The sequence below is a fragment of the Malus domestica genome, chromosome 09, assembly GCF_042453785.1.
Source record: "Malus domestica chromosome 09, GDT2T_hap1".
In the NCBI taxonomy this organism is placed as follows: domain Eukaryota; kingdom Viridiplantae; phylum Streptophyta; class Magnoliopsida; order Rosales; family Rosaceae; genus Malus; species Malus domestica.
This window is the reverse complement of record NC_091669.1, coordinates 4,883,929-4,907,580: the sequence shown is the minus strand read 5'-3', so window position 1 is coordinate 4,907,580 and position 23,652 is coordinate 4,883,929. Positions and strand designations below refer to the sequence as shown.

Sequence of the window (23,652 nt, the reverse complement as noted above, 5' to 3'; positions counted from 1 at the left end):
TGAAGAACAGTTTTTCCGGCAGTAGAAGCTGCGGCGGCTGTCACTGATCCAGGGAGGCCGTTCCGATAACAATAAGGTCAAGGTTAGTGGGCTTAATTGGACCGTCGTCTTTAAAGAGTTTATTCATAGCGGGGAAGGGCTGAAGACTCCGTTAAGATTCCTCCCTTTGCAAGGAAGGTCGCAACTAGAGAGAATGGACTTGCTGATTGCAAATTTGCTTGAAGTTGGACTAACAAGTGTGTCTCAGAACACTAATATTCATCATACAAACCCAACCAACTACAAAAATTTCATAAAAAATTAAAACTCCATGTTAAATTGTTAATAGTATTTGCGGAAATAAGCATAAAATTTTACATTTAGGTACTGATTAAGTTAAAATCATAGCCTACTGCTATTATTATGGTGATTTATTTCCCCAGTGGAGAACGATTTTGTGAAAACAATCCAAAACCCTAAACCCTAGTCACAAAATTATTCTCCAAAACCCTAACCCTAAATTTTTTTTCCCATAATCATTACCCTGTTGCTCGGTCGAAATAGGAGTTGAAGTCGATCAAACTCGATGGAAATAGGAAAGGTATGTGAGACGGCTCGTCGCACTCGAAGAAGATGACCTAATTCAGGGACGTCTTCGTTCCGTACACCTATTTGCCTCCTTCTGATGAAACGGTTCATTTTTAACAGGTTTTCTCTAAGGCGCCCACATAGTAAAAGCATGGCAAACCCACTTCTTTTTTTCCTCTTTCGGCAAAGAATACCCATAACCTTTTTCAACCTTGGTTAATATTCAATAATAATTGATATATATAAATTTTTTATCTCTGAATGAATCCATGCGGCTCTCTTATCCTGAAATTTTGAGTTTCAACGATAATCATTGTATTTAAGTAATAATTGGATCGTATTATATTATTGTACTTGTAGCTGTCTATGAACGACACATTCTTGTTAGGGAAGAAAGAGGGAAAAGTAGAGAGAAAATGGGAAAAGAAGATAAAACTTAAACATTCAACATTTCACGTAGTTCCCTTAATATTTTTCATAGTTCTCAAAAGAGAAGGAAGAGACTATATACGTAGTAGTTCAGGAAACCACAACTCAGAAGACCTAAATGGGCTTATTATACTTAAACGGGTTACGCCCAATAGGATAGGAACCCAGCAGAAACCAGGATAGGTTGCAGGTTGGGAATCATGGTGCTGAACCTGCTGGTGGAGAATCTGGATGGGCGACTTCTTTATTATCACCTAGTTGCCCATTCTTTGAAGTTTTGGAGTTGGAGGACTTAGATGAAGTTTTTTCAGCAGCAAGGGGCAACCCTGGAAGTCCTGGGAGGCCTGGGAGGCCTGGGAGACCTGGGAGTCCTGGGAGACCTGGGAGTCCTGGGAGATCGATTGGGAGACCTAGGAGATCAGATTGGTTGAGAGAGGGATCAGGCATTTTGGGGTCCACCTGAGAGGAGGATGGGAATGCCATCTCTGAGAACTTCTGGGAGTTTAATTTCTTGGAATTCTGAATGCTGGGTTTCTGGTTGCATAAGCTGGGTTGCTTGAGAGGCTTGAAGGTGAAGAAACCAGCAGAGAATATGTGAGTCCCTTGCTTTCTTGCCTTGAGGTGTAGGGAAGATGAGGTGGCTGATGAGGCCACAGCACAGTAGGGTTCACTGCTGCGGATTAGTTTCACGGAGCATCCTTCAATTTTCTTGACATCTTTGCTCACTGAGAAGGGCAGATTGACTTTGAATTGCCCATGGCTGTTTGTTTTCACTTTTACGTTGAAACTTGGTTTTGTTGAAGTCCCATCTTTGCATTCCACACCAACAGAAGCCTCTGCACAAAAACCCCACAAAATTATTGATATTGTCGATAATGCATCCATAACATGTCAGGACATTTTGTTGTCTGTTGGAAAGAAATCGTGATTGAAAGTAGAATCCTACCGTCAAGGAGTTAGTTTAGGCAAGATTTTTTTTTGCAGTTGATATGTGTTATTTAATTTTGGGAGACTTTGGATGTGGTCTTTAGCTATGAATATTCTTTGATTGAAACCTTGTTGATTTTTAATTTTTGATCGAGGTCCCTGAAATTAATGTGATAATTTATTTCTATGTACGTTACTATATTTTTTAAATTAAAAATTAGAAATTTTAGTTGTTTATATAAATGAGATTTTAAATAAAAAATCATAATTTGTGGGATTAAAAATATTAAAATATAAATATACTATTGTGTGTGTATATATATAAACATGGGTACATTCATCAAAATTAACCAAAAAAATTATTGTATCAAAACATGGGTAAATTCTTCAAAATCACAAAAAAAGAAGAAGAAGATAATAGCTTAATAACATTAGTAAATTTCTTCGATTAAACTTGACATGGATACATTTTAAAATCAAAGAAAAAAGAACGTACCCATATAAGTTTAAAAATGGATTAGAAAAAAATTGAATAGATTATATATAAAAAAAATGGTACATTTTACATATAACAAATTGGTATATTTAAGAATGAGTACATTTGAAGATTAAAAAGTTTTAAATGAATGGGTACATATAATTAGCATGGGTACATTTAGCAAAATAAAAAGTACAAATAAAAAAAATATGGGTACAAATACAAATAAACTTTAAAAAATATGGGCACAAAAATAAATTAATATATGGGTACAAATTAAAATTGAAAAGAAAATTGATACAAATTAAAAAAGAATTACAAATTAAAAATGGGTACAAACTAAAACTAAAAATATATGTTAAGTCATAAATATAAATATACTAATTGTAACATTTTTAACATTAAATGAATATATTTAGAAATAAAAAAATATTTTATTATTAAAATAATTAATGATGTTATTAATACCCAAAGACCTTGATAAAAAATTGAAAAAGAATATGATTTTAATCAATGAAGTAGCAAAAGGAAGGATGAGAACCTAATTTCTCCTTTAATTTTTCGTAGTTGTATGGTTGACTCTTAGGAAATACCTGTATAAAGGTTTTCAGTCATTTAGATTTTACATTTTCTCCATTTGTACACTTTTGTTTATTTATTTCTTTTAATTTTTCTTGGACTTATTCAAATTTAAAGATTAAAATATAAACATGAGTGTATATAGAAGAAGAGAAGGGGTGTACGGAAATCATTGAACGGGCTACAATAGAAAAATAAAATTGATGAAGAACTTGTTGAAAATTCAAGACGAATTTACCTGAAATGAAATGGCTAGTATTTGAGAAATCCTCTTGGAAACATGTGTCACAGTATACAGTGCCTACAACAACTGCAGAAGGCTGGATCTCCTCATAGCTAGCCTCTGAAGGAGTATGAAATGTAAGAGTAGTAACCAGAAAGATAACAGTAAGAAACCAAGACATTGTTTTACAACCTATCTATTTCCCCTCTAAGAAGCTCTGATATTATTGACTCAAAGAATGCGTTGATACAGGTTGCCTTTTATATCAATTGCCGAGGCCTAATATAAATATTCTCTGTAGGATTATACAATTGTTTTAGATATAAAAAGGACACTGGTTGGCTATTTTACAAGTACACAACAAAATTAAGTCAACAAATTAATTAATTGTGAATGACTATTTTGGAATATTATAACCTGGGGTCCATCAAGCTTCGTTTTTCCTGAAACGGATCCCATCCATTATGTGGTTGGCTATTTTACAAGTACACAACAAAATTAAGTCAACAAATTAATTAATTGTGAATGACTATTTTGGAATATTATAACCTGGGGTCCATCAAGCTTCGTTTTTCCTGAAACGGATCCCATCCATTATGCAAGAATCATAAGGATCTCTACATTTTAATCGTTTATCATGAATCGTGTGGTCATAAATAATTTTATTTTTATTATTTTAAATTAAACACAAATAGTACCTGACAAAAATTGATACATGATTCACGATGAACGGCTGAGATGTGGAGATTGTGCAGCAAAAAATAATCACAAGGTGACACGTGAATTTTTGGGTAAAGAGGACAAATATACCCTTGAGGCATATCGGGATTCCTACGCGCGAGCAGCAGACAATCATCCGTCAATCAAGTCAAAAGTGTCCAAAATAGGTAACAAATTCAAATATATTCTCATCCATCCTCATCTTAGGTAATTATTTTATAACCTACATAACATTCCATTTAAGTGGAGGTTAAATGACTAATTAATGGATTAATTCCTAATTAATCCATTAATTACCAATTAAATCATCCATTACACCCCAAAAAATACCCAAGGGTCGGCCACTCTTTCTTCCAAAGAGGGCTGGTCATGCTCTATAAATAGGACTCCATTTTCTCTAAAAACCTAGTTCCACACTCTTGCAAAACTTCCAAAAACTCTCCAAATACTTTTCTCTCTAAATTCTAACTTTGGCATCGGAGGTTCTTCCGCCAAAGCCCCCCCATTCATCGTGGGCATGTGAGGCTCTTGGCCTTGACCTAAGGTGTTAATTGTTTTGTAGATGCAATTTTGTCCAAGAAAAAGAAGGCGAAAATTTGCATCCACAGGGATCCGTAGGATCCTCACATAATGGATGGATCCGGAGGGTATCCGTGTTTCGTTTTTCCACTAATGGAAAAACCAGTCAGCTGCAAACCAGAAGAAGTGAACATAGATCAGTTTCATTCCCTACCACCAAACCAGACAAGGAAAAAAAGGTGTGGGATGGTGGGCAAGTAGATTGAGCCTTGAGGTGGTTTCTTTGTTGCTGTAAAAGTCCCAAATAGAATAATTGGGTTTCGGTTAGGCAGACCTGGCAATTCCTGACACGACCTGATAACCCGACACGACACAACATGAAATTAACAAGTGTTTGGGTCGACACGATAACGAATTGGATCGTTATCGGGTAACCCGATAAGCACTTGTTAAGATAACGGGTTGGTTCAGATATACATGTGAGTAACACGATACACGATAAGTAAAATATTAATTTAATAATTTTATAACCCTAAAAAAAAATACTATAATAGTTATATATATTAATTTAACAATTTTATAGCCCTAAAAACTATAATATATATTAAATATTAAAAATTGGTGACCATTGGATCGGCTTAAATATACATACCATTCAATTTCTTAAGTGTTATATGTACAAAATAAATAAATTTAAATCTACTTAATAAATATATATATTCATCATTGAACTTGATGGGATACGAATTCTACGAAACTAATTTCAACGATCCAATCATCAAACTTGTTTGTATATGCTTCGAAATCGTATCAGCAAAAAATTGCAAAAAACAAACATTCAGAGATCGAGATCGCATGTGGCAATGTGTGGTATGTGCAAATTTAAGGAAATTTTTTTTCTTTTCTTAACGGGTCATAATGGGTTAGGTCACTTTACCCGACCTATTAAGGACCCGTTAAGATAACAGGTGTGACATGACACGACCCGTTAAGATAACAGGTGTTACACGAAAACGACACGAACACTACAGACACGATCCGTTTGCCAGGCCTACGGTTATGTGAGAAACTTGAAAAAAAGATTTGAAATCTTGTTTTCTAATCAATTGCATTACGACACTTGATGTATCGAGTCCAACATACTTGATGTACCACTCTACACACGAGATATGTAGAGTGGCTACAAATTTCATGAGTCTGAAGCGTACACTATCAGCAACAATAGGTTGTTGCATGTATTTATTCGTGTTTTCTCTTCGCACAGAAACAAATGATGCATAGGAGCCTACTTTATTGGCTATGACATTCCTGTGAAATTCTATCGTGTAACCGAGGATATCTATCATGTACACACAAATGATGAGCTCCAACTATAATGACTAAAAACATATAAATATATACAATTGGGAATATCTTAATTATAACTCTTAAACTTGATAAAAGTTGTACATACAGAAAGATTTATTTGTGGTTGTCTCGCATAACATAAATACATGTGAAAACTAAAACTTACAATAAAAAATGGCTACTTTCCATTGTGTCAGAATATGGTATGAGAAATATTAAGGAGACCCTCTTAAAGTGGGACTCTTCATAGACTCTCTGTCACCTTACAGTTTACAGTCATTCTAGTGCTAACATTATAAAACATTATGTCAAAAACATGAAGTGACAGATAGAGAGTCCATAGAGAGTCTCTTTAGCATTTCTTATATGGTACTTGCAGGGAATAAATAAAGATTTTATCAATGTTAGAATATGAGTATGAAACTGAATATTATAGCCGGTTGTAGTGTTTCAATTGACATAGAAAAGTCTTGCTAGAAAGCTTAAAACTATCCTAATTCTAGTAGGATTGTATTTCATATATGATTTGAATTCATAGTTGGTATCCTATGGTGTTTCTAATAGGAGAATTATGAGGATTAATCTATTATAAATAGTGGCCACTGCTCTCACAAAATGCACGCTCAATATTGAACTAAGACCTATTGTTAGTTTGAGTACTTTTGGTTTTGAAAGAGAGGAGAAGGTGCACTGTTTAGAAGTCTGCTTTGGCTTCTTCGTCTACTACATTTACAGGTTAGTTTGTCATTGTGTTTATCGAATTGTGATTTTAATACTTGAATAAATTTGTGGTTCATGAGCTTAATCTCTTAACTTATATTTTTTGATAAGTTTAATCTTACATGTGGTATCAGAGCCTAAGATTGTTGCTCTTGAATTCAAATTGAAAGTTAAAAAAATAAAAATAAAAAAACAAACAGCAAAAGACGTGATGGTAAATTAGCAGTTGTCAAGCTTAGTTTGTGAGATAATATGTAGGTTTTGAATGAGTTTGCTATATGCATATCATGTTTGCCGCAATACAGGTTTGTAATATTTACGATTGCCTGCCAAACGAATGATGGCTAAATGTTGAATTCAATTTGGTAAAATTGAACTACTAAGCTTCAACAGCTATTAATTTTTCTTCTATGTGTTTGATTCCATGATGATGAATTTTTATAAGAATTAATCAAGGATTCATTGGGTAATTATGGAATGCGAGTACATAAGCTATTGTTTTCGTGGGTCTGATCGGTTTGGATTAATGAATTTGATTATAAAGATGTTCATAAAATATGCCTTGTACAGACCAAATATAAGTAAGATAAAAGAAATATGAAATCTTGGTTTGAAGACATTAATAAGTTTTTTGTTTGTCCAAGAGATATTAACGTTTACGGTTTGTCTTTTTGCTGGGAATTTGTGTCGATGGGATTTGGGCCATCACTTTGGCGATGGGTTCGGCGGGTATGTAACAATGGCGATGTACTTCGATAATCTGCGATGATACGGGTCCACTGGAATTGGTGGTGATGACAATCCACATGGATGGGTCTCGAGGATTGATGAGTAATTTGTTTTGTTGATTTGTGGTCGAGAAATCTCGGTCGGGTCAACGAATATAGGTCCAGTGATGCATTTAGGTAACTTAGTTCATTGTTTCATGCATGATTAATTTGTTCTCTTATATGCATGATTATACTGTGATGATTTAGAGCATGATGAATTAGGGCTTTCATAAGGTTTTATCTTGAATTGAATTAGGGCTTTTATAAGGTTTTATCTTGAATCCTTTTCTGCTAAACCTTTCTTCTCAGTTTCGAACATTTGTTATATCATGTCATTTTGCTTGTAAAATTGAGTGTCGTGCATCAATTATATTTTGATGGATATTATATAATAAAAGTTATATTATATAATATCAAGGGGCTTCCAAGTATAAAGAAGCACAAACACGAATCTATTTCAATATATACATGGATGCATAGTGTGCTGGTGCATGTATCTACTTTGCCATTCACATTGGTTAAGCCAAAATTTGAACTTATGAGCATATATGATTAAGGATTTTTGTATAGGTTGAGTCTCATCGATTGTCATGATGAAGCAAATATGCTTAGTCTTTCTGACGGCTTAAAAGAATGCTAACGATTTGTATGTTATGCATTGTTTCCCGTATGAATCTCGATATATATATATATAATTATACGGAGCGGCACATGCACATCTTATTGTATCTATATCAAATAGAACTTGCATAAGTTTATTTGCATATTGATGCATGCATACAAGAAAATATGTGAACAGATGAATGAACATATATATGTGAAATATGCTTTGGCTAGAATCGTTATTGTGCATATATGGCGAATCTGTATACATTGGTATAAATTGGGTTTTATCTTGTAATGATCTTATTTTTCATTAGTTGACCCAAATTAGATTTTGTGGCTATATATATTGATCGTAGCCTTAAAAATTTACTTGTATGATTATATAAGTCAAGCTATAAATTTTGAGAATTAGCTTGTGTCATTTATATAGAGGAATGAGAAACAAATTAGATTATGTGACTTGTTGTCCATATTTTTGTACAACACAAATTGACATTGCCGAATGCATATTGATTTAATTTATGAATTCGTAAGAAAGCATGTGCTTATTGTATTGTGAAAATCATGGAGTTTAAGATGCATTCTTATTGTATAGGTGTATTTGTGATTTCATTTATGATGCATGCTTCCGCAATTATGTTTTCATTGAAATCTCAAATAGGGAGGAAAATGAATTTTGAGTTCTCCAAAAGAAATAGTGGTCTTGATTATCTCGTTTTAATCAAGACATATTGTTGTGATATATATCCAGACATTATCAAAATTTGGTTGATCTTGCTTGATGGATATTGAACTAGGATCAAATTGAATGCAAAAATATTGTGCTTGCTATTTTGATTTTGATCATTGTTGAAACTGGTGATTTTGAGTTTATGTGAGATAAGTTTTTCTGAATGGATTGTGACTATCTTTTGATACATAGACTGTTTGCATAATGGTTTAGGAGTATATTGACTAAACTGAGATTATGCAATTGGTGAGGAATTGGGAACCAATTGGTTCATATCTCCGGTTTCTTTATTGGTTGTGCAGTACATTTTGCTTATGCTTAAGTGGGAGAATCATATGTTCGAATGTAAGCATAAGGCTAAGAGTATTTAAGCCAGTCATTATAATTCATTTGGATGCTGAAAACCAATTTATGGTTTTATTGAAGCAATTGGTTGAATTATTTATCTTACTTAATTAGTTTAAGTAATGACAAGTTTAGTGCTATTTGTTGGAGCTAAACTTGACTTGATATAGTGGGAGAAAACTAATTTATGTGTTTGTTCTGGTCAAGTAAAAACACATTGTTATAAATACAAATTGGATGCATGTGATCATGGAATCTGTTTGCATATTGGTTGCAGCAATGTTTCTTTGATTCTACATTTTGAAATGTATAGATATAATATATGTGATGTGAATTTCTTATGCGATGAGACTAATTGATCACATTGATCACTTCTATTAAAAGTTTGCGAAGCTGAAAATTTAGCTTAGTTCATGCTCAAGTGGGAGAATATAAGATATAAAGATATGAGCATGATAGTAAGCTGGGATTGATTTTTGACAGCTTGTATGATTCAAACTAGAATAGAAGGTCATATGATAAGAATGCTAATTAAGGAACAAGATTGCAACTACACGAATTTGGTTTCCTATGTGGATTATGATAAGTCATTCACTGTATTGATTCTGATAAGTCATTCAGTGTATTGCAATGATTGTTAGTTAATATAGTTGATATTAACTTGTACTTAACTTGGTTGTGTTAAGTATGGCCTAGATGAGTGGGAGCAAATTGGTTTGGTTTTGCTACACAACATTCACATAATTACAAAGTGCAAATTAAGTATGTTGTGATTTTTGGGTTAATTCTGTGATAAAACAGAAAAGATTCTTAAGTTCCATACTTTAAAATGCATTGGTAAGTTGTATGTGAGGTTAAGCTTTTGCTATCCAAAAGATTTGGCGATCACTTCTATGAATATGAAAGACTGTGTGATTAATATGTTTCATACTCAAGTGGGAGAATGTTAGAACATGAGTATGAAATTAAATATTATAGCCGGTTGTAGTGTTTCAATTGACATAGAAAAGTCTTGCTAGAAAGCTTAAAACTATCCTAATTCTTGTAGGATTGTAATTCAGATATGATTTGGATTCATAGTTGGTATCCTATGGTGTTTCTAATAAGAGAATTATTAGGATTAATCTATTATAAATAGTGGCCACTGCTTTCACAAAATGCACACTCAATATTGAACTAAGACCTATTGTTAGTTTGAGTACTTTTGGTTTTGCAAGAGAGGAGAAGGTGCATTGTTTAGAAGTCTGCTTTGGCTTTTTCTTCTACTATGTTTATGGGTTAGTTTGTCATTGTGTTTATCGAATTGTGATTTTAATACTTGAATACATTTGTGGTTCATGAGCTTAATCTCTTAACTTATATTTTTTTATAAGTTTAATCTTACAATCAAGACATAATAATGTGACATTAATAAAAGGCTTGTTGAATTGTAATCTTGTCTTGGACCAAGACAATGGATCCAACCCATGTTGAAAAAGGCAACATAACCACAATGGATGGTTCATGCAAATGCTAGAGAATTCTAGAAAAAGCATGTATGTTGAATGCATGCATAAAATATCTATGGTCTTTTGTAGAAAGACCTAGAATCTTGTAAAATTATGTGGACATTAGGAAAAAGCGAGAAATATATAGAAATAAGGAAGGTTGGCAAACCTTGCCTATAAATAGGTGAGGTGCTAAGCTATGTAACAACCAAGAGAGTAAGTAGTGAGAAGTGAGAGTGCCAAGAGAGAAGTGAGAAGAAGCAACAAAGCCTCTAAGAGTGTTTGAGTGTTTCATCTTGTACTAAGTTTGTGAGTGAATAAAAATCTTGTGTAATACTTTGAGTATTCTTTCTTTCTCTTTCCTATCAATTCCGCTGCATTACATTTTTCTTTGTGAGATAAACATCTCCAAAGTAGTGAAGTCTTTTTAAGCCCCAACAAGTCTTTATTTGTATGCGTGACATCCAAATCTCGTTGATGTTGGAAACACGGTCTGATACATCATATGATATAAAAAGTTGGAAATTTTTTTTTTTTTTTTACAAGTTTCCAACCAATTGTATTATTACACTCAGTGTACTAAACAGTGTTCTTGACACACTAAAAAATCTGTCTTTTCCTACTCACAATCTGTTTGTTTTGTTCTGAATTCAATTTCCTGCTTTGTGATGAAACCTAGGTTTATTGGATTTGGATCCACTCCAAACATTAGTGTTCGGAGCCTCCAAGTCAACAAATCTTGGCCGCACAAATTGAATCCAACGGTCTCCATTAATTCATTTTCCTAGCCCACCACACACAACCAACGGCCCTGATTTGACTTGCACACCAATCATCGATCAAGATTTGTGGACTTGCAGGTTCCAGACACTGAGGTCCAGATCATATCCAAATCTAGGTTTATCTACGACAACCACAACCCTCTCTGTCCCCACTGCAATCTTGTGATGAAATGTTTTCCTTTTATAGTGAAAATGAGTGGCAATTAAGTCGTTGTTCATATCTACTTATAGGTTAATAGTTATACGATAATTCATAACAATTATTGAAACAAAGAAGGGATGGTTTTGTCCAATTCCCTGTCATTCGCAAAAGACATGTCATGTCTTCTCATCACGGTCGAGTTGAGGGCTGCCGTGTGGGCGAGGGAGGATTAAGGAACTTTTCATGTCTCACCAATTTCCAAACTGTGTCAAACCTGCCATATGGCATTTTCTCATTGTACATGAGTGAATTTAAACATATTTTGAGATTGTAGGGATGTAGCCGCCTACCGAGAATAAGAAAAGATAATGTTATTAACAATTTAAAATAATTATCATGACCCCTCATTGATAACTTCGAGACCGACATGCATAAAACACTGTTTGCAAGTGCTGATAACAACTCTGAAAAATATTAGACTCATCATTCATGAGGAGAATTTTAGGGTTTTGGATATAATACATCAACGTAGTAGATGAAGGTATAAAATTTTGTTTTTTTTTATATCTCGTCCGTTCATCAATGCAACGAGATATTGGAAATTTTCACGGAATTTCTAATCACTTTAAATGCAATAGTGCAAAAAGCAACACTTTTCATCCGTACAATAATACATGTGATGTTTTTTCATCACTTGGAGTTGTCAATTTCCAAAACAAGAAGACAATTGGACTGAAGTTGGTATTAAGCCAAGCAGAAGCCTGTCCTTTCATTCAATAAGGGACCAAGTTATAAGGATGGTATTCTTTCTCCTCCCTTTTTTTCTCCCCTCCAGTCTTCTTTCCTAGATATTTCTCTTCCCTCTCTACTTTTTTTTCTTCTTTCTCCTTACAAAGATAAAATTTTGAGCGTTTAAACAGGAGGGGAGGAAAAAAAAGAGAAGAGAGCTTACAACCATCAACATCAACATCAACATCAACATATCCTTTGTCTACTGTCGGTTGGTTAGGTAAAAAATTCTTATTTTCCTTCTTACAACCATCAACATTACCAATTTGAATAAAGAGCTTCTCAGTGGAGCAAAGATTCAATTATACGACATTGACCAATCTTCGTGAATGGTTGAAGGCTAATACTCACAAGATATGCACAAATAGCAACTGTAGGCTCATCAAACATTGCAAAATCTTGCTAAAAAAAATTATTTTGCCAATACCAAATAAACCAACAACCAACGAAAAAACTAACCTCCACTCTAAACCTCCCAATATGAGTGAATTAGTCGTAAGATTAAAATGAAGAAAATCATGAAAATCAATTTAGTTGGTTATACATCCTCAACATCAGCCAAACTTTGCTTGCCTTATGACTATCTTTAAAAACATGAGGCGTTGATTTAAAGCCACATGTACATCTTTAACACTCAGGGTTATCAGTCGTAATCCCTCCAGCCTTTGATCATTAGTTATGAGCTTATCAAGAGTGAGCAGCCATAAGAAACTCTAAACTTTCGAATGAATATGAAGATTCCAAATGAGATTCTATCGCAAATTAGGAAAACCACTAGAATTAATGGCCAACATATTAACATCACTTGTGTTCCACACCTGCTACACTTATCCTCCAAAGTATCAAAACCAACTAAAATGCTAAGAATTTGTTCAACAACCTCATTTGGTAAAACAAGTAGTGTATATCCCAAACATTATTGTAACAATAATCAGCTACGGTAACCTTAAGCATATTGTCCGAGAGCAGGCAGCTACCATAATGAAGCAAAATACCACATTTAGCCCATCTGTCAGTCTAAAATTTTACCGTGTTACCATTTCCAAATTCGCCAAAGTAGTACGAAAGTTTAGTCCTTTCAAGAACACTTTTCCAAGTGCAAGAAGAGCCTAAAGCAGTTTGATCTTTGAGTAATTGACCCAATGGTCAATGTACTTGCCACTAAAAACTTTTGCCCACAGACCATTATCCCCTCCATCAATCTCCAAGAGTTCTTAGCAAGAAGAGTTGTTCATAACTCTTATGTTTTTCAAGCCAAGCCCACCAAGAGACTTCGGAAGGCAAACTTGGCCCAACCTTCTCTGCATACCTAAACTTTAAACCCTAAACCCTGTCTGCATATCATATACTGGGATAGTGGAGGTGGAAGATTGAACAAGACTGAACAAGACTAGCTCGACCAGCAAGATATGACTGATTTATAAGAAATAAGCCTTGTATTATTTCTTTCTTAATGAGTAACGAAAATACAACTCAGTATTTGTACACTTTCCTAATAAAGCTTAGTGATTAATTGTGCTTAATTAAATCTCTAATTACAGAGATTAGTTACAGAAACTGTTACAATTGAAACTATAACTGTAAAACACAGCTATACAAAACTGTTAGCTATGAGTTATCCCTTTACACCCCCTCAAGCTAATTGGAGGGGAACCCAGAGAAAACTTGGACTGAAGATACTTGAACCTTGCCTTGGACAGTGATTTAGTGTGAATGTATACAATCTGATGCTCAGAGTTGACATACAGAATTTTGACTAGGTTGGCAAGAACAACCTCCTTGATGTAATGATAATCAACTTCGACATGCTTTATTCATGCATGGAACACATGATTTGAAGCCAAGATATGGTAGAAACATTGTCACACCATAATGTAGGAGCATGAGAAAGAGGAAAAGTGATGTCCTTGAAAATCTTGCAGATCCAGGTAATTTCTGCAGTAGTAAAAGTAAAGGATTGATACTCGGCTTCAGTTGAAGATCATGTAACAGTTGGCTGCTTTTTTGCACTCCAACTTATAAGATTGAAACCCAAGTAAATACAATATCTAGATTTAGACCTTTTATCAAACACACATCCAGCCCAATCGGCATCCGAAAAAGTTGTTAGCTGCAGAGAACTCTTTTTAAACTAGAGTCCTTGATCAACTGAGCCTTTGAGAAATCTGGGAATACGTTTAACTGCCTGAAAGTGAGTATCTCAAGGACAATGAAGAAATTGACACACATGGTTCACATCAAAAGAGATATCCGACCTTGTCCATGTTAAATATTGAAGATCACCAACAATAGACCTGTACTCCTTTGGATCAGACAATAAGGTTCCAATGTGATCCAATTTATGAGTGCCAAGAGGAGTGGCACAAGGTTTACATCCTTCCATTTTGATCTTGATAAGAAGATCTATGATATATTTACCATGTGACAAGAAAATACCTTCAGATGATCTATGAACTTCAAGACCAAGGAAGTAGTGAAGAGGCCCTAAGTTTTTGACATGAAACAAAGAACTGAGCTTGTGAATGAAAGCTTGACAATCGGATGCATTTGGACTGGTGACTAAGATGTCATCAACGTAGACTAATACAATCACAAAGGAAGGATATGTATGCACAAATAAGGAGTAATCGGATTAAGAGTTAGTGAAACCAAGAGACAGTAATGTATGACCAAGCTTATCAAACCAGGCACGAGGGGCTTGCTTTAAACCATAAAGAGATCTATTGAGCTTGCAAACAAATAAAGGCTGAGAAGCATCAATAAAACCAGAAGGCTGTTGCATAAACACCTCTTCTTTGAGTGTACCATGAAGAAATACATTACTAATGTCCAACTGATTGAGAAACCAATCATTTTGAACAACAAGAGTTAATAGAATTCAAATGGCCACTGGTTTGGCAACTGGACTAAAGGTGTATGTGAAGTCAATACCTTTTTGTTGGTGAAATCCTTTGGCTACAAGGCGAGCCTTGTATCTGTCAAATGTATTATCAGGTTTTCTTTTTATCCGAAACACCCATTTACAGCCTACAATGTTTTGATGTGGAGATTGAGGTACTAAGGTCCAAGTGCCTGTGTTTTTTAGAGCCTGAAACTCTTCGAGCATGGCTTGATTCCAATGAGCATGCTTCGAGGCTTGTAGATGAATGGTAGACACAAAAGTATCAATATCAATTGGATGTTTGGTGGCAGATAGAGCTTTTGATTTAAAGATACCTGCTTTAGACCTTGAAATCATAAGATGAGAGTTGGTAGGAATCAATTGCTGAATTAAAGATGAATGATCTGGTTGCAAAGGTAATGAATGAGATGATGATGATACTTGTAGAGAGAACTGAGATGGTACTTGTGAAGATAGAGGTTGCTGAGATGTTGTAAGTGATGGAGATGCTGCTGACTGTGATGCAGGCACTGTGGAAGATGGTGAAACATGCTGAGATATAGGAAATGAAAGATTAAATTTTATGGAAGAAGCATGCACTGGAGACTGTGGTGTTGATGAGGTAGAAAACTTCTAAGCATCATGAAAGGGAAAATGCCCCTCATTGAACAATACATGCCTTGAAATGTAGATTCTCTAAGATTGAAGATCTAAACACCGATATCCTTTGTGCTGAAGACTATAACCAAGAAAGACATAATGCTTGCTTTTGCCTTCCAGTTTTGAGGAAACATAAGGTTTAAGCCAAGGACAGTAGCTGTAGCCAAACACCTTTAATTTTGAATAATCTGGAGTTGTCTTGAAGAGGAGTTCCCATGGAGATTTGTCCAGTCTTGAAATTGGTAATCTGTTGATGAGATAAATGCCAGTAGAGAAGGCTTCAACCCAGAATTTGTGTGGGACTTGAGAAGAAACCAATAGAGTCCATGCAGTCTCTGTAAGGTGCCTATGCTTCCTCTCAACACATCCATTTTGTTCAAGAGTTGATGGCAGCTATATTGATGAGAAATACCACTATTTTATAAAAAAAAAGTTGAACACAAAGCTAGTGAACTCACCCCTTGAATCTGATCGCAAGATTTTTATTTTATTGCCAATCATGTTCTTTACATAAGCTTTGAAAGATACAAATATAGAGAAAACCTCAAATTTAGTTTTCATAGGAAACATCCAAGTATATTTGGTGAACTCATCCACAATCAACAAGTAAAACTTGTAACCACTGACAGAAGAAACTAGAGATGGACCCCAAACTTCACAATGTAGCAACTCTAAACTAGTAGACACAGAACTAGTATTGGAAGAAAATGATAGCTTATGATTTTTGCCTATGGCACAATATGTGCAAAAGAAAGATACAAACTTGTCCCTATTGTGAACAAGATTATGCTTATTTAATACTTGTCTAAACATAACAGAAGAAGGATGACCGAGCCTGTTATGCCAGGTCTTCAATGATGCTTTAGTGCTGAACATAGCAGAATGTGAGAAGGGCACATTGGAGAGACCTTGAAAGGGATAAAATCCTGCTTTAACTGGCCTTCGAAAAATCGTCATCCCAGAAGAATGATCCTTGATTTCAGAACCATCAGAATCAAGAGTCAAAGAGCAATGATTATCTTTTAAGAATTGATAGGCAAAGAGTAAATTGAATTTCATCAGTAGAACATAAAGGACATTACTCAATCTGAAATTAGCATGTGGTGTTGGAATGATAGAATTACTAATGTGATGGATATCCATACCTTGTCCATCACCAATGTACACCTTGTCTTCGCCAGAGTATGGATATGGAGATTGAATTGCAGATATGTCATTAGTAATATGGGATGTAGCACCCGAGTCCATCAACCAAATAGGATGAGATTGCTGAGAGCTAGTGTGAGCACACATAGCAGCAAGTTTTGTAAGAGGGATTTTTCTAGCAAAAGCATGATTCATTCTCTCATAACAGTCAATAGCTTCATGATCAAAGGAATGACATATTTGACAGGGAGTTCTTCCACCAGAATTAGAGCGATTTCCACCAAAATTGTTACGATTTCCAAAATTGTTTCTATAGTTGCCATGATTACCACCAAAATTGTGAAAGTTACCTCGAGGATTATTGAAGTTATTGTGAAAATTGCCACGATTATTGCGTTGAAAAGATCCTTGGCCACGATTGTTGTTACACCCACCCCCATTTATAAAAATATAATTATGTATGTATCCCCAAAATATTATGAATTTATCAATTTAGTCCTATTTTGACTACCCATTCAGGATTATTCCCAAGCTGCCACATGGCAGCACCCCAAGACTTTTCTCATTGCTCTCTCTGTCCCCTACCCCTCCCGTGAGCTTCATCTTCTTCTTTCTGTCTTTCTCTTCTCTCTCTCTCGGAATCCTCATCTCTTTCCTTTTCTTCACTGAAATCGCACACACACTCACACGCAAAGGCACGCTCGTGCTAGAAGGAGTCATCACCATCATCAATCCCTCATCAGCTCTCTATCTCTTTCCCGTGCTGTGAGGATGAAACCAAGGAACTCTCCGGCGAGATTTCCTATTCCTCTGGTTAGGTAAGCCTCGAATTCTTCCTAATTCGTCTTAGAATCTTGCGTGAATGTGTTTTAATTAGGTTTATTACGTTGTTGTTGAGGTTTTAGAATGGAATCAGGTTGGGGGAAGGCACACCTAGCTCCGGGGAGGCCGTGGGTGTCGAGGGAGTTTTCGGTCACCTCCGACCGTTTTACGGCAAAAGGAAGGTATAACGTTGTTCTTCTCGTCTTGTACTTCAATTTGATACCTAGATCGGACCCTAAAAAACTAGGTTTGCAGTCGGCCGGAGCTGTAGAAGCTCCGGCGTTCTTCCCCGGCGCACCCAAGGCCTTTCAGGTCGTTTCCCAACCCATGGGCCTTAAGCCCGTTTTGGTTTTAGCCCAGCCTGTTTCCTTTTGTTTTTATTTTGTTTTTGTTTTTGTTTTATTTCTTTAAAACCCTTAAAGGCCTTCGGGCCGTTTCTTTTAGGGCCTGTGGCCCATTAGATCAACCCAAAACCTTTTTAGGTTTTGTTTAATTATAGTTTTAAGAATTAAGGCCTGGGGCCATTTTATTCAGGGCCTTAGGCCCGAGTGTATAGAAACCTTTATATTTAAGGCCTTTGGGCCATTTAGAGCTTGGGCTTTCAACCCTTTCCCAAACCCATTAACCTTTAATCCAAACCCAAACCTTTAGGGCCCAATCGGCCCAACCCAATCCAAGCCCAGTCTGACTTTGACCGTTTGACCCAGTTGACTGTTGACTTGGTCAACGGTTAGCGTTGACTTTGACTTTGACCTGTCAACGGTTAACGTTGACTTTTTAAGTTGACTTTTCTGGGTTTCGTCCGGGACCTCTCCTAGGCTAATTTCGACGTCCTGGACCTGTTTTTGAAGTATGTTTTTTTTTCCAAATTCAATCGTTTGAATAGAGTTTGACTAAAGGTACCCCTTTATGTGAATATGTGCAATTATTAACGGTGATTCCGTTATTCCTTTTTGGTACAGCTTTGCACCATCGGTGTACGGTGAGTGAAATCATGTTTTAATAATAGAAATGCATACATGAAAAGCATGATTTAATGATTATGTTTTATGAAATGTTTTGTGAGATAACATGCTTACTGAGGCTAGATTAAATTACTACTATTTTTCATATAACCCATGTTCTTATAGAATATCTGATGGATGACGATATGATATTTAGAACATGTTTAGAATACCTCTTTATAGTATAAATGATGGATGACTTTATACTATGAAGTTGTTTTTCAAAATAGATATATTCAATGGTTTTGTACTTACCTAGTGATCATTTCCGCTACGGGACGTAGGGATAGATTCTGGTCCGTCCCGAGCAACGGTTTGGTGTTGGTATAGGGCTTGGAGTGTGTTTCCTCTGGCTATTTAGCACAAAGATGGGGAGCTGGCATGGGGCCTGAAGTGTATTTTCCTTTGACTGTCTGCTCAAAGACGGAGAGCCGGCATGGGGCCTGGAGGTTATTGGACAAATCACTAGTGCTTGTTATATATATAAGTTATGAATTTGAGACATTACACAACATGCTAGGTTTCGGAAAACCTATGTTTTTATTATATGTATGTTTTCATAAATCTGGGGGTTAGTAGGTTGATAACTGTTTTATTATATATATATATATATATATATATATATATATATATATATCAAATTGGTCCACTTATGTTTGTTTTGCGCCCCCTTCAGGACCTATGAACGAGGATTACGATTTGAGCTACGAGGCATTTCCCTACCAGTGATTCAGTGCTATATTTCCTCTGCTTCGACACCTATTGTAATATAGCATTTCTCTATCTTAAATTCTGCTTGTACTCTGTAATAGATGTATGCTCTGAACTTATGTGTATAACCATAATTTTATTAATTAGCAGTTGAACTTTAGTTTTGTATTATTAGTTCCTATTGCTTGTTTTAGTATATTTCTCAGCTTTTACTTAAATCAAATGGCTTTCGTCACCCTTCGGGTGTTGGCCAGCACGTGACCATCCCGATGTCTCGAGGACATCGGGATCGGGGCGTGTCAATTGTTGTTGTGAAACTTTGGTGGAGCATTGTGATTAAACTGTTGAGCAACATGAGCATGAGGAGAATTGTAATATTGTGACGGTGTAGGAAGAAGAGAAGGTTGAAACTGCACAGCAAAGGCATGAAAAGGCACAGAACCAGATGAGGCAATGCCTTTCTTTTTACGATTCATGAAGACTTCCTTATTGATCGGCAAACCATGAAGTTCATCCAGTGTTATGGTGGAAATCCTGACCATGATAGAGTCAATAAACGACTCATACTCATTAGGTAAGCCATTTAACGTAGCAATAATCAAGTCATGATCAGAGACAGAAGCTCTAGGAGCCATTAGAGAATCAGATAGGCCTTTAATTCTTTGTAAATAATCCGAGATAGGAAGATCACCTTTGTGAATAGAGTGAAGACGAGAACAAAGCTGATGAATATAAGCAGCTGAAACGCCATCAAATCGATGCTCGAGATTTAGCCAGAGTACTCGAGACGATGTGACACCGATGGTGAACGGAATAATCTCCTCAAAGAGAGTAGAATTCAGCGAAATCAGTATATTATGATCTTTTTCATACCAAATTTCAAAGTCAGGATTTGGAATTCCAGAGTTTTGACTAGATTGATCAAGAACATAAGGCGGCGGGCAAACTTCAGATCCATCAATGATTCCGGTAAGTTTATATCGTCGGAAAATTGGAGTGAAAAGAGCTTTCCAGACAAGGTAATTGTCACGCTTAAGCTTCGGAGGAACCATACAACTGATATTCTGAACAGTGATGGAAGAAATCGACGAGATCAGAGAATTTGAGGAATTAGGGTTTATCGCTGCAAAATTGGGGGAAGGAATTGCAGGATTTGGGGCAACAACTTTAGGCTGCACAGGAGACGAAGTCGAAGACGCCATGATCGAAGATCAAAGGTCGAAAAAAAATCGAGAGGAATTTGCAGATGCACCAATCGAAGAAGAAATCGCAAGGAAGAAGGATCGAGAGGCGGTGAAGTTGAGAGGTGGTGATACCATGTAAGAAATAAGCCTTGTATTATTTCTTTCTTAATGAGTAAGGAAAATACAACTCAATATTTATACACTTTCCTAATAAAGCTTAGTGACTAATTGTGCTTAATTAAATCTCTAATCACATAGATTAGTTACAGAAACTGTTACAACTGAATCTAAAACTGTAAAACACAGCTATACAAAACTGTTAGCTATGAGTTATCCCTTTAGAATCACCTTCCAAGCAGGAAGTCGAGCTTGAGCCGTTTCTACCAGGCCTTTGTAGGTGGTTTTAGTAATGCCAGAATGAATGAGACCAGGGCTTTGTAGAAGTGGCAAATTTGATCCAGGAAGACCAGGGAGATCCCGAGAAAATCTTGTTTGCTGAGTACTCGATTAATATTCACAAGTGCTCCTGATCATAAAATGCAAGGAGCTGCTTCACATGATTATGCCAGGCAGCAACGTTTAATCCATCGACTAGGACCCAGTCAACAACAGTTGCTGCGGGTTGCTCCCACCATTCATCAAGCTGCAGAAACGTATTGCAGCTCAGACAATTAAAGAGGGGAAAAACAAGACAACAAAAGAATTTGTACTGCTAACGTAGAAAAATGGACTGTCTATACAACTACTATAGAACTAAAAAATGCAGGCTAACTCTGCGTATGGTGGTCACTCACCAATCCCCTAACATAGTTGCAATCTTCCAAGCACTTCTGAGCACTCAAAATTGCAGCCTTAAGTTCAGGCAACCATTTCTCCATGACAATTTTCTCTTGCTCAGCAGCCACATTTAAACAATAGCTCGTTGTCCTGCAGAGTAGTAGATACAAATTAAGTGCATGTTAATCTAACAAATAGTCAGAGATCCTAAAATGCTAATTAATAACCATCACATATTTGAATGGTTTAATATTTAGAATGAATTTAACGTAACACCAGAGCTATGCATCCTGAGTTTTGACAACAGATTAGAACAAAGAGCAAACTGTAATATATTTAGAATCTGGATGAAAAAAATTCAGAACATCCAGAGCAACAAACCATGTGAATCTTAAATGAAATAAGAAAGCAGTTTCTGGCACTTTCCTTCATCTCACAATGCTCAAAATGGAATTCAAGTTTGTATTATTTGACCGAGTTCCGCTTACTGAAACTTTCGGGTTTTGGAGGATAACACAGTCTAGTTTCCTGTAAAATAAGGCCATGTGAAGTTTTACCTTTCATATTCTTGTTGAGCTCTATAGGCATGGTTCAACAACACATGACCACTTTCAACAAGATCCTGTGGTGTATGGACCAAATTAATTGCCTTTACCATGTCCTCCAACACACTAGCTTCAGAACCACGAAGTTTCGAACAGAATTCCAGGGACTCTAGGATTGATGCTAGGGCAGCGTCTGAACCCTCCAAACCTTTTATCCAGTAAATGTAAGTTCGAACTGAAAGCACCCATTAAGCAGGCACACAAACAATGAAATAGAACAAAATAAGACATCAGAGCATGCATATTGTTGGGGCTTAAAAAGATTTCACTACTTTGGAGATGTTTATCTCTCAAAGAAGAATGTAATGCAGCGGAATTGATAGGCAAGAGAAAGAAAGAATACTCAAAAGTATTACACAAGATTTTTATTCACTCACAAACTTAGTACAAGAGGAAACACTCAAACACTCTTAGAAGCTTTGTTGCTTCTTCTCACTTCTCACTTGGCACTCTCACTTCTCACTACATGCTCTCTTGGTTGTTACATCACATAGCTTAGCACCTCACCTATTTATAGGCAACGTTTGCCAACTTTGACATTGCTAGAACTTTCTAGCTAGTGCTTAACAACCACACAATTTTACAAGATTCTAGATCTTTCTACAAAAAGCCTTGGATATTTATGCATGCATTCCACCAACTTGAATTTGCTAGAACTCTCTAGCATGTGCATGAATCTTTCTTTGTGTATGGGCCTGATCAATTGTCTTGGGCCAAGACAAGATTACAATTCAACATTATATATATGACCTTTTGCCTGGAACTTAAAGAAAAAGAGCCGACACTTCATGGAATGACGAGACATGGCTTATACAATGCCAGTATATGAAGTTACTAGTAAATTTATAAGCACTATTGAAGCTGAGATCCTTACCATGTTAACTTTTAGTAAAGAGGTATATATGATTTCAAGTTCTGATCTGCGGTAATCAAATTCTTCAATCTTCTTCCACTTCTTTTTCAAAGAACCTTCAACTTCTTTCCCTTCCGCACATAATTTATTTAAGCGTTGTATTTCAGACATCAGTGTATTCAAGCTAGCCCTCAAGCCAGCAACTTCTCTTTCCTTGGCCCAAACCTCCAGCTACACAAAGAAAATGGAAGACTGTAAAAAACCAGATGATAACACAGTGCAGGTTAAAAGTAACCTAGTATACAGTATACAACTATGAAAAGGATCAAAAGACTGAAACTAATCAAACCTGTCACCCATGGTGCTATTTCCACCCAAACTATTGGTAGTTAATACTTTTAATATGCAAGGAAGATTTACCTCAAGTTGCCTAAGACTGCCCACATTTTGTGATGTTCCTGAAGAAATTACATCAGTATTGCCATGCAAGCGTTTAATAAGTTTTTGACATAGATCCCTAACTTCTGCAGCTTTTTTCAGTGCATCTTCAGTAGCCAAAAATTTCTGAACATGTGCTTTCTGTGAACAATATATTCCAAATAACAAGTTAAACTCTTGCAACAAAACAAAAGCAGAAAATGTGGGGGTAAAATGGAACCGAGCAATTATTTCATTTAAACAGTATGGTCGTTTATGGAATTAGGGTTTAGACCAACTATTATACTTTGTATGGGGATAAATCATTTAGACCAACTATTATACTTTGTATGGGGATAAATCATTTAGACCAACTATTATACTTTGTATGGGGATAAGTCATTTAAAGTTACTGATGACATACATATGTGG

General features: G+C 35.8%; 2 protein-coding genes across 2 annotated transcripts; both read right to left on the bottom strand.

Moving 5' to 3' along the window:
* Window positions 1-997: 997 nt before the first annotated feature.
* Window positions 998-3,541, bottom strand: LOC103411228 (uncharacterized). The gene is made up of 2 exons (XM_029107894.2): window positions 3,219-3,541; window positions 998-1,832 (listed from the first exon to the last, which is right to left on the bottom strand). Exons 1-2 carry the CDS (start codon window positions 3,382-3,384, stop codon window positions 1,195-1,197), a joined length of 804 nt encoding a protein of 267 aa, XP_028963727.1. The 5' UTR covers window positions 3,385-3,541; the 3' UTR covers window positions 998-1,194.
* Window positions 3,542-20,704: 17,163 nt separating this feature from the next.
* On the bottom strand, window positions 20,705-23,382 carry LOC108171386 (AUGMIN subunit 5-like). Its single transcript, XM_017327428.3, has 5 exons — window positions 23,224-23,382; window positions 22,825-23,034; window positions 21,903-22,125; window positions 21,363-21,495; window positions 20,705-21,211 (listed from the first exon to the last, which is right to left on the bottom strand). Exons 3-5 carry the CDS (start codon window positions 22,001-22,003, stop codon window positions 21,083-21,085), a joined length of 363 nt encoding a protein of 120 aa, XP_017182917.1. The 5' UTR covers window positions 22,004-22,125; window positions 22,825-23,034; window positions 23,224-23,382; the 3' UTR covers window positions 20,705-21,082.
* Between the last annotated feature and the right edge of the window lie 270 nt (window positions 23,383-23,652).